The following is a 12,854-nucleotide window of genomic DNA, read 5'->3' as shown; positions in this document are numbered from 1 at the left end:
TCACTTCCTGTCAACTCCAGTACCAAGTTGAAGAAAAAAAAAAAGTAAAATTCCTTTCACACAGAATAGATTTTTTTATTGCATCCTCCCCATGACTTCATTTCTCTAGGATAAATATGCATAGTTCCATGGCTAAGTCCTTGCATATTATGGCTTCTATTCACATAATCACAGAATTTTAGAGTTGGAAGAAACTCTAAAGACCATATATCTCCAAAAGACTCCCCGCTACATCATGAAAAATAAGTGGCCAACCAGATTGCAAAGAGGAAGTTTCATTTCTCTGATCCTTTCTCAGTATAAGTCCAGCTTGTCAATGTTACTGCTATTAACAGGCTTTCCTGAAATGGACCAGAATATTCCATATGTACTCTGACCAGGGGAAGTCACAGCAGGGCCCTTTACAACAAATCTGTTAAACACTCATGTAGCATTTGCTTGAAGAACTCCTGTGATGGGGAACCAATTCCTCCAACCAGTTCTACTTTGGAAACAGCTCATTCTGAGGGAAATTTTCCTGATGTCAGACTTTTTTTTCTCCTCTTTGCAACTTTTGCTCATTGCCCTAGTTTGGCCCTACTGGGCCACATAGCAAATTGATTTCCTTTCCTTCATATAATTGAAAGCAGCTATATTGTCCTCTCTAAATTTTCATTTCTTTTCTATTTAAAAAAATATTTTTTTAATAGTAGCAAAAAAATGGAAGGAAAATAGGAGTTCATTGATTGGGGAATCACTCAAGAGATTGTGTTGTATGAATGTATTGTGCCACAAGAAATGATGAATATGAATAAGAAATATAAGAAGACTTAAGAATGGAGGCCAAGTACAATGAGCAAAATCAGAACAGTTTAGGCAATGGCAATGATAATACTGTGAAGGAAAACAATTTTTCAAGAATATCAGAATTCTAATCAAAACCACCTAAAAATAGTCGTTTAAAATGGCCTGAAGCTGAAACTTTCTTTATGTGTTATCTCCCCATGAAGATCAGTTCTACGCAGTTCTGTGCCTTTTTGTAATACCAGTATTCAGCATTGTACTTTATATGTAATAAACGCATTTTTGTTGTTCATTCATTCATTCATTCATTCATTCATTTATGCCTTCCTTAATTGTTGGAACCTATTCTAACCTCTTTTCATAATTGAGATGGACTAGAGATGTAGAATGAATTTTCAAACATGGTCAATGTATAGATTTGTTTGCTGGACTATATATATAGTTGCAAGGAAGTGGGAGAAGTAGGTTAATAGGGATAGATATGCAAAAATCTCAGTAAAACATGTTTTTAAGTGCATAAAAGCAAAGACAAAATGCACAAATGGCTTAACATAGCAGTTTTCTTACTGCCTTGAAATTATACACAGACACATATACAATGCATGCTTTAAAAAAAAAATGTTACTAAGTCTTTGTTCTCCAGATGCCACTTTTCCTGTTCCTTTATTATTGTCATAATGCTAAAATTATCATCTATATAGCCATTATAAAATACTGAATTTTTGGTATAATGGAGGGTATTTGTATTATCCAGTGTACAGCTCACATACCTCTTCTCTCCAGGAATTTGAGAGGCAATGTGCCACTATGTAGAAAGAATTATTTAGTGTCCATGTATGAGAGGAAGGGCCAGAAGGAGAGGAGGGACCATATCTGTGACTGCATATAGGAAACTCCAGTAAATAAACTCCCTCTATTGAAGCTGATCTGTTTCTAGTCTGCCATTTACAATCTTAGAGGCTTTCCTGGAACACTGAGAGGTCAAGTGACTTGCTGAAGGTCACACAGCCATTATGTGTTGGAGGTAGAACTGGAAGAGAGGTCTTTACTGCATGATCAGCTCTCTATCAAATATAACAAGCTGCCTCCCAAAGATAACAGTGCAGTACTTTTAAACAGAAGACCTGGGTCTAAATCCAAAATGCTAACCTCCAAATGTCTGAAAACACAGTTTCCTATTCGTGTGACTGGAGGTATACTAATAAATGTTTAATAATCAACTCTCTGGGAAAAAAAGCATACTTGTTTTCACACAGTGTATATAGTAAGTTTAATCTGTATTACTAACATTTTATTCATCACTTCCTTAAGTCTGGACAATCCTTGAAACAATAAATTAGGTCCTGATATGTAACATTTGATGATTTTTGATATGTAAGAGCTCACACAGAAACTTTAACAGTCGTAGCTGGCTCCAGCATACCCCTGCATGTAACTCTAGGCAACTCATTTCAATTCTCAGGATCCTCATCAGTAAAATAAGGATTATAATGCTTGCTTTACATTACCCGTAGGGGTTTCTGTGAAGAACGTACTTTGGAAGCTATAAAGTTGTGAGCCATTATGATGATGTAAACTCAGTAAGGAGCAGAACTGAGCTTTCTTTATTTGCTTTCCTTTTCTTTCCATGCTGCATCTAACGAAGATCCTTTTTCCTTAAAAATTACCCAAATGAATCATGCAATGGGAAACAATGCATTACCAAACAAGATAATTTATTTAGCACTGAGTACAGTGTCTAGCACACAACAAGAATTTAATAAATACTCTTTCCCTTTCCTTCCCCATGAAGAAGCTAGTCATTGATAATACCCCACTAACGCTCCAACCACCAACAAGAATGATGTAAATCCCAAGACATTTGTTCCAGGTCTATTTAGACCTTTCTCTTGTTCATGAAACTACCAGGCAAGGTTATAGGTAGTTTAAGAGACTTTTCCACTCCTTCTAATTCTTTGTGATAGAGTAAACAAAATGCTGGATTTGAAGTTAGAATACATGACTTTCTGTTATTTGTGCCCTGTGTGATCTTAGATTAGCCATTTTCATTGTCCTTAGGCTCAGTTTCCACTTCTATAAAATAAGAGGCTAGGACTTGATGGGGTCTAGGGTCCCTTCTGGCTCTAGATCTATGATCTGTGCTTAAGAAGGAATAAACTAAGTCTACTGAGGCAATCCTCACTCAGTGAAGAGCAGGAAGATGATAATGACTTTCAGAGATTTCTAATCTGGACCAGATTTAGGTTGGAAAATGAATTTTTAAAAATGCTCTGTATCTCATTACTCATCCCTATAGTCAATGGTGCCCTTTGTTCCTTTAATTAATTTGTGTTATTTTAAGGAGCTCCTTTAAAAATGTTTTCACTTAAATATAGGAAATGATGAGCTTTATTGAAACCTTTAACTTTCCACAATCCCTTCTCCCCCTTCTTCTTTTTCTCATTAGGGATGCAGACCTGTTGCTGTTAGACGCGAGAATGGTCCCAGCTCTCTATGTGGGTTGGCTGGTCTTTGATATCACTGTGACCAGCAATCACTGGGTGATTAACCCACAGAACAATCTGGGCTTGCAGCTCTGCGCAGAAATGGGGGATGGTAAGCTGTGAGAGTCACATGTTGCTCATTGGGTTTGCCCTGTCATCAATATTTAGAGCGAGCATCTACAAGATCCTCAAGCATGAGCCCATTCAGTGAGACAGGCTGCGATGAAACTCACTCAACTCTCATTTCATTTTAACTGTGAAGATGCTTTTCAATGGCTTTTCCCAGTTGAGAGGCAGGGAATGAGAGAGTAGGCAACATGTAAGAGGATAGCAGCCCTGTATGTTATTTTTTCCATGCTTCTAATATACTGTCAACTGGTAAACTAGAAAAGGTAATTGTGTATGACTGTATTATAAGTATAAATATTTTATTATAATGGGCTTGTTTTGGCTCAAAATATGCTTAGTACAATGGAATACAAGCCATTGAGAGTTATTAACTTTTTTCTTGGTGAAATGGACCTCTTTGGCAGTCTAGTGAAGCCTTTGGGCTCTTTCTCAGAACTATATTTTTAAATGAATAAAATAAAGTTCATAGGATTAAAATAATAACATTGAAATAAAATTATCCAAATATTTAATTAAAAATTAATTTAAAAAATAATTTCACAAGACCCCATGTTAAGAATGCCCTCTTTGGAGTAATTTTCAATGGCATGTAAATTTTTTGTTAATTCCAAAGTACTAGGAAAAATGCTAGGCATATAGGGGGAGGTTAACAAATTCTTGGGTTGTTTTGTTGTTGTTATGTTTTTCTCATTTTACTTTATGGTAATAAACACTACGGTTAGAGTCTTAAACTTGAATTAGGAAAACCAGGGATAGACTCTTAAAATCAATATGTGCTAACTCTGTGACTATAGGCAAATCTCATTTTGCTTAGTTTCCTCATCTGTAAAATGAGTCTAGTACCTGCTTAGAGGATTAATGTGAAAGTGAAGTGAAATAATGTACGCAAAGCAATTTGTAAGTCAAAAGCACAGTGCAAATGTTGGCTATAGCACAGGTATACTGGAAAGTATACTGAGTTTGAAATCAGGCCTTAACATATGGATAATAAATGCTAGTTGACTGCCTTAATGTCAGCTTTGCTAGTTGCAATCTATGTATCTTCAAAAAAGCCACTTAACCTCTGTGTGTCCTAATTTCTTCTTCTGTACAATGACAAAAGTGCATTAGATTATCTCAAAGATTTCTTCCAACTCTAAATCTACGATACTGTTGAGTGATATAAATTGTAGGTCTACCTTGGAACCCATCCAGTCTGACTTAAAAGTGGAAGCAAAAGACCTCATTAAAATATCCTTTCTTTTATAGCATTGTCCCATACATAGCATGGTCCTGAGGACAGAACTATATCAGAAGCTTATAAGTAGAAATAGCTTAAAGAATTCAGCAAGGGACAGAATGAAGTGAGGTAGAGTGCATGGTTTTAACATTTAGACACTGTATATTATCATAAAGCATTTCCAGAAAAAGGCTTTGCCTATTCCAGAACTTGACAGATCGCTTTTGCCAAAAAGTACTTTACACAATGATGCAAACTCCATTTGTGAGTGCAGAGTGTTCAGTAAGTTTTTTAACTGAACATACGGAATTGTTGTATTCTCTATAAGCATCTGAGATTTTTTTGAATTATAGGCTATCTGACAATTATGACTTTGAGATTATTGTTAGGGATAGCCATATTTCAAGGGCTTATGAATTTAGACCAAAAATAGTATATGTATAAGAAGTCTCCAAGAATACCTAGAACTTTAAACTGCTGTATGTTGATGATCAGAAATGTGACTGTGAAATCAACATTGTGGTGGTATGTTTCTCCCCTTGGATGTGACTCAGAAAAGAGGAATTAAATTACCACTATTTTTTCCTTTTGTTTTCCCTTTTCTCTCCACCTACCCCCAGTAGGGATGAGTCTGAAGTCTTTCTCCAGATACTCAAGAAACTCTTCTCATACCATTTGTTTCCCAGAGACAATTTTTCAAAATCTTACACGTCTACATTGCCTCTTCTTTTCATTTGATTTTCTTCCATTACCTATTTCCTTTCATTTTTCATGTTTCTTTTTTTTTTTTCTAGGCACTCTTCCCTGCTTTGATCTTTTTTTTGGCTCCTCGTTGCATTTTCAGACCTGTTTTTGATAGCTTCTGTTTCTTTTCTATTTATTCTTACTTTTGGTGGTGTTTGTAGTAAGGCTTGATTTCCCCCATTTTCCCTTTTGTACTTCTGCAATCTTAGACATCAAAATTCACCTATTTAGCTGTTCTTCCTCACCATTCTCATATATATTAATGAAAAGAACAGTCGTGTAGCTGTTACTATCCCTTGTTTCACTACTGCTGATGTCAAGGTCACTGGCCATTAGAATCCGCTGCTTAGTTGCTCCTCATATCACATGACAAGGCTGTAATGATTACATTACAGCCCTTGCCCAGATATTGCCCATGTCAAGGCTGGTAAATATATTTATGTTGCAATAAAACAACAAATATCTTCAACTCAGACTTAAGGTAGTGCCACCAAATTAGATAAAACCTCAGGCAATGACTTACTCTAGTGGCCTTCAATTTTACCATATGCAAAACTCAGTATTATATATGACCCAGTCTGTATGAACTTGTATGACACCACGGTCCAATTCACTGACAAGAAATCCATCATTGATGCTAGTTGCTTCACCATAGTGTGTCATTGTTCCAAAATGTCCTGAGTTTTGGCTATTTATAGTGAAGTATCCTGGTGAGCCTGTTCCAAAGATGTCACCCTAGAGTTCCTGACGGTGAATTCTAAAGCAATTTACCCTTGCTGCTTATTATAGTGCAATAGAATCAAAAGGAAGAAAAGTGCCCTATGAAAAAAGGTCACATACTAATGAAGGTAGATTTGTTGCTCATTCTTCTTGGAGTCAAAGTATTATCCCATCAGCAGTTTTATACATGAGTAACTAAAATGTTTCGTTTAATTTTTTTCTGTTCATCTTTGAGTCAACTATTCTTTCCTTGAAATGGAATGAGGATGACTTTACTGTTGATAGAAATACAGATTTGGTCAATTAATAAGCATTTACCAAGCACTTATTATGCCAGAAAATGTCATAAATACAGGAAATAGAAAGAAGTGCAAAAGACAGTCTCCGTACTCAAGGAATTCATAAGCTTTAGAAGTGGAAAGAATCTGAGGCCATCTAGTCCAACAGCTTCATTTTGGAAATGAAAAACCATGGGCCACAAATATTATATGAATTGCCCAAAGGGCATTACATACAAGTAGCAAGATGCAGAGTCAGTGTTTGATCTGAGGTCCATGTACAGTACTTTTATTTGTTTGTAGTTTGCCAGAAACTGAATTATACTGGGGATATATAGTTTTGGTCCTTAACGTACCCAAATTTAAAGAGATAGAAGGTAGAGTAGATAGGATCTGCCTTGGAGTCAGAAAGACTTGGGTTAGAAATGGAAATCCCAGAGGGTGCAAAAAAGAGACCTTGGTCATTTAGCACAACCCATATATATGAACAAAAATACCTTTTACAACCAAGGCAGGAATGTTTTCTTTACATAAAGCCAAAATTTTCCTGTTTGTGATTCCTAGTCTCAGAAATATAAAATGGAACCACGGACAATTTACTTAACTTCTAACATCTTGCAGCTCTCAACAATTAGGCTATATATGAGTTGACACTCCACATGGATGGAGTTCCCTACCACAAAGGAAATGATATGCCCAAACCAGACTTCCCTCAACAACCAAAAATTCATACTCATACTCACCTGCCACCACTTTCCAATCTCTTCCCCCTCTCACACATACACGATGCCATCTAGATGTAGAATAAATTAAAATCTCATTCGTGAAATAAGAATGTTGGAGTAGATGATCTTTAAGGAATCTTTCAACTCTAACAGTTTATGAAAATTATGACCCACATAGGGAATAATAGGTGGCCATTAATTATTGTCCATTAGTAGTTATCACTTTTTAGTGTGAAATTAAAACAACAAGAAATCAAATTGTAGCTTATTATTGTCTCCAGAACATAACACAGAAGAACCATGTATGTTGATCTGATGAGATTCAATCATGCTATTACATTCATTAGCTTTGATGAATGTTAATTGTCAGAATGACTCTTCAGTTTAGAGTTTATAGTTAGCCTGGTACTAACTATAACTGAACACATAACAAAATCTTCATAAATTCTCAGTATGTAGATTTAAGGCAAGAATGGTAATGTGGAGAAAGTATTATATTTGTATTAATAAACTTATCAATTTACATTTTTTCCACTTAATATATATAAGATATTGAAATTAACTTCATGTGTCTTCAGTTCTCTCATCTGTAAAATAAAAAGGTTAAAAAGATACTGTAAAGGGGGGATGCTTCTGGAATTCTGTGCTCAATCTTTAACTTCTTCACTAATTAGCTGCACAGTTATGGATAAGTTACTTTACCTTGTGCTTCATTTTTCCTATCTGTAAAATAAAGGGTCTGAATTGCATTGTTTCAAAGTTCCCTTCCTTCTCCAACATTTTGTGATGAGATTTCATATAAGATTCCTCTTAACCCTACAACCTATGATCAATGAAACTATTTTATTTTAATCTGAGAGAGAGAATTGGGAGCAAACCACATCATAATAGCTGTCAATCAATCAATCAACCAACAAGTATTTAATAACTACTTAAAATGTGTCATGCACCAGATTAGGTACTAGGAATACAAGAAAAAAGTTAAAACTGTCCTATCCTCAGGGAGTTTACATTCTATCAAAGAATAACATATGCATATATCTAAGGAAAATATACGTATATGCCAATAATATACATAACACATATATGTACATACACACAAAAATGAGTTTATGAGAGGATAGTAACAACTGGAGGGAAGAGAAAAGACTTTGTATAAATATATGATCCAGAAGATGGATTATAAAACTGTTTTCTTTGAATGCTTGTAATACTGCAAGGGAACAAAAAAGAAGAAAGGTGTCCCATGCAGTAAAGTCCTAAACGATAGTCATGTCATATGCTTGAGTAGAGTTTTGAAGGAAATAAGGGATTCTAAGATGTAGAAGATGCAAATGCATTCCGAATAGAGATGGTATCAAACATGGTCTATGAAAGAATCAGTGAAATAGATTAAACTTAGTTTACCCCACTCCTATGGAGGAAAACTGATGAGAAATCTGGATATATATTTGAAAAATCAATATGTTGAAAATTGAAAGGCTGTTGAGAATAAAAGTAGCATTATAATTCCTTAGAGATTTGGAGAAAATGATTTGACACCTGAATGGGAGAATATTTGGCAGCAATTCACTTGAGGCTAGTCTCTTCTAACTTGTTTTTCATTTTATATCAATAATTTGCCATTTTCCACATGCTTTGCTTAATAAGGTGAACGAAAAAAAAAGTAAAACTCTCCCTTTGCTTTTCAAAGGTAAGGGATCAAAAAGCAAGGTTGTTTTCACTCTTGAAAATTCGTTCCCAAAATCATAGAAGGCTTTTTAAAGATAGAAGTTATATTTCAAGTTGACAAATGAAGTTATTTTTTTATTCCATGACAGTATAGGTAGATTATTTCCTTTTTCATGAAAAAGGGAATATTTCAATAAGGGAATATATCAATAATTCTTCTCCTGCTTTGGATTTATTTTTTTGGGTGGACCATTTGGAATGATTGTCAATTACCTAACTTGGAACATTGTATTAATTGTAGTTGATGGATTCTCATTCTTATTAATATTTGAAATGAAAATAACATAACTACAAACCTCTATGCCTTATAGTTTCTTATGCGTATATTTGGATAAAGAGGTAGTGACATAGCCTGCATTTCAATACATCTTTTATTTTAAGACCAGAGTGTTCTTCGGATACTATAATTTGCTATTGTTTGATGCTTTATATAGTTTTAAAATCAACCCAGTAAACATTTTCTGTTTTTCAAACTTGGGTTTATAGTGTAAATTAAAGATGGAAGAACCAAGTAGTATTTGGGGATCATCAAAATGTCTTGAAAAACTGTATTTTCAGACATTTTGGTTTTGGCAAAACTAAGAATGAGTTTTGCCAATGATTTTTTTCTTCCTTTCTGTTCAAACCCGCGTATACGTCAAGGAAAATTCAGTCCGTATGTTTCTGATTCATTTGTATTCAAGTCATCAAAATGTTGTTTTGTCAGTGCATTGTTTGATGTCCAAGAAACATTATGAGTCTTTTTATAAGTCTTTAAAAGCCATTTTTCTTTGAACCAGGAAGTGATATATTTTTTCCAACATTGGATTGACCAAGATCCAGTCAAGGCACAAATTCAGCTCAAAAGACAATTCTCAAAAGTTTGAATGAGCATGTTTTCCCATAGCCAAGAAAAACACATTCAGTTTTTAAAGTACTGAATTAAATGGAGTTTATCCTTCTAGATCTTATTGATGTTTAAAAGTAAAGATGACTATTTTTACAAAATTGTTTTTTCTTTGCTTCTGATTTGGAGTCCAAACAATGTTTGATATTCGACACAAATTAGTAGCCTAAAGCATCATTTTTATTAGTCTTAGGAAAAAAGATTGAGACAGATTATGATCAATATGTGTAAAATCAGAAAGAATGGATCAACTCAAATCTGGCATGAATAGGAACTTGTCAATTTAATCTGGAATGCTAGAATTAAATTCAATAATCATTCATCAAATAACTACTACGTGTAATGAATTCTGTTAAGGAATGCTTGGGGAGATAACACTTAGTTCATATAGAACAATATAAGGAAACTTTAAATAGTGAATAGGAAACTTGTGGGTCCTTTACCTGACATAAGACACAGGAAATATAAATAAGTTTAATTTTTGATTTATTGACCCGTGTTTGTGGCTTGTCTTCAAAGATCCTTGCTACAGAAGTCAAATACAATAACCAATATTATGTTGGTGCATTTACTCATGGGACTATTCTTGTAGGAAGATGCATTGAATGATCATAGAGCAATTATAATTTATTTAGATTTTTGAATCTGGAGTTGGAAGGGACCTCAGAAGCCATCCTGTCCAACCCTCTCATTGTTCAGATAAAGAAACTGAGGCCTAGGGAAGTGAGACAATTTGCTCAAGGTCCCATGGGTAGTAAACGTTAGAAGCAGGATATGGACTCCATCCTTTGTTTCCAGAGCCAGGGCCCTTTCCACTATACCACACTGGTTTATGTGACTAGATCTTGGGTGAAAATATCAATAAAAAGTAAGTATGTGGTGTGTGTGTGTGTGTGTGTGTGTGTGTGTGTGTGTGTGTGTGTTTTGGTTCTGTTTGTTGTCTTCGCAATTCATAGTATAATACACTCGATAAACAGTAATGAATATGGTATCGATGTGGTCAATTCTAGTTTATTCAGCAAACAGAGACAGGGCATGGTATATCGAACAGTGTGCTAGATTTGACCTCGGTCATATCTTGCCTCAGACACTTGCAGGTTGCGTTACCCCGGGCAAATTACTTTACCTCTTCATATTTACAGTTTCCTTATCTGTAAAATAAAGGAGTTGGACTAGATGGCTAATAAAATCCCTAATATAATAGCTTTAAATCTATGTCCCATTAATTTTTATTAAATACTCTTTCTGTATAAGGTTATATAGATAAAAGATAAAAACCAAACATTCCCTGCCCTATTGGAGTTTACATTTTATTGTAGATATAAAGGCCACACATAGATAAACATCATACAAGAAAATTCCAAGGATAGGAAATTAGCAAATGAGTGGTAGTTTCCAGAGCAAGTTTCTCCAAGAAGGTGGCATTGATGTTAAGGCTTGAAGAATATGGGAAGAGGGAGGCAGAAGGTTGTTGCTTCAATCATGTCTCACTCTTTATTGATGCCATTTGAGGTTTTCTTGGTGAAGATACTAGAGTGGTTTGCTATGTCCTTCACCTGCTCATTTTACAGATGAGAAAACTGGGGCAAACACAGCTAATAAGAGTTTGAGTGTGGATTTGAATTCAGGTTTTCCTGATTCCAGGTCTGGTGCTCGATCCACTAAACCACCTCATCATGTGTTCTGTGTATAGCGGAATAGTGTGAAAGAATGCACAGAGATGGCAGATGGAATTATGATTTCAAGAAACACTTCATAGTCTAGCTTACAGAAAATTATAACATTTGAAGGGGAGAGGGTGCATGGTACTAAATACTTAATAGAAGTTTGTCTGTATTGGGAAATTTCTTGGGGCAAAAATTCTGCAGATGAAGAGGGGTCCTCCTGGAAAAAACTTCTTGAACATAGAATCTTGAGATTTTGTATCTGGTAGAAAGATATCCCACAGTGATCAACAGGTTTGTTTAAATACAGAATCATCCTGTTGACAGTATTCTGGACAATCCTGAGCACCAGAAGACTTTTTAAATCTGTTCATGCCTCTGTCTCACATTACCATTGAATCTGGACTGGAAAAATCTTCAGCAACGTTTGATCCTGACAAATTGACAGTAAGAAAAATTGAGAGTACACAGCTGGGCCACTAATTGTAATATACAAAACAAAAATAAATGATAGAATTTTGAGGTTTGCAAAGTGCTTTAAAATATTATTAAAGCTTGTTATTTTGGAAAAGGGTGCAGAGTTTGGAGCCAGAAGGACTAAGATAATCTCAACTTTGCTATTTAATCCTTGTGTGAGCTTGGACAGATCATTTTTCCCTTTGTGGACCTCAGTTTCATCATTTGTAAAAATGAAGGAGTTGAACTAAATTACTTCTAAGTTTCTCTTCTATAAGTCTAGGGAATGTTACTTTAATTTTTTTTTTGTAAGAGTCAAATAAAAAAATCGAGATGACATAGATGTAGCAGCTTTGAAACCAAAGAATTCTAAATATGAGTTAAGCTACTATAGCTCTCCTGTGAGCAGCATAATGGAAATGCTATAATGCTTATGTAACCGGGTGTTAAAGACACCCTGATTGTCTGCAGAAGATAATCCATGTGTCTTGGGAACTAAAAGCTATCTTCTTGATTTATGTTGTGTTGTTCACATAACAAAAACCACAAAATTCCCAGTATAGAGAAGAAATCTCCCTCAAGTGGACAGGGAAATTGACGAGCTCTTATGCTTTGACTGGAAGGACATCACAGGTGAACTTGAATACCGGCAAGAAAAACCATTCCAAGATTATGGCTGTTAGCTCATTCTCAAATTATAACCCAAATGAATCAGCAGCTCTAGGCTCCTACATCTGTTGTGAATGAGACAGAATGAGGGTATTTTGGAAACATTTGTTCTCCTTGCCATTGTTTCAACAGAAATTCTCTATTCTATTTTTCTAGAGTATGTAAATGATTTTTGTAAATGATGAATAAACTAAATATCTTCATTTTTCATGAGGCCTTTCATCATTAGGGAAACAAACATTTATTAAGTGCCTACCACATGTAAGGCACTGTGCTAAGTGCTCTACAAACATTTCTTCATTTGATTCTCACAACAACTCTGGGAGACAGGTGTTATAAACTGAGGCAGAGAGATTAAGATATTTGT

At 34.9% G+C, this 12,854-nt stretch overlaps 1 protein-coding gene across 1 annotated transcript in view; it reads left to right on the top strand.

Moving 5' to 3' along the window:
* BMP5 (bone morphogenetic protein 5) overlaps positions 1 to 12,854 on the top strand; it is a 170,501-nt gene that overhangs the window by 105,151 nt on the left and 52,496 nt on the right. The window contains exon 3 of the mRNA XM_072642502.1: positions 3,230 to 3,378. Coding sequence (XP_072498603.1) covers positions 3,230 to 3,378 — 149 coding nt within the window. The remainder of the gene's footprint in view (positions 1 to 3,229; positions 3,379 to 12,854) is intronic.

This window comes from Notamacropus eugenii, chromosome 2 (assembly GCF_028372415.1).
Source record: "Notamacropus eugenii isolate mMacEug1 chromosome 2, mMacEug1.pri_v2, whole genome shotgun sequence".
NCBI lineage: Eukaryota > Metazoa > Chordata > Mammalia > Diprotodontia > Macropodidae > Notamacropus > Notamacropus eugenii.
The sequence above is the reverse complement of the archived record's forward strand: the minus strand, read 5'-3'. Positions and strand labels throughout refer to the sequence as shown.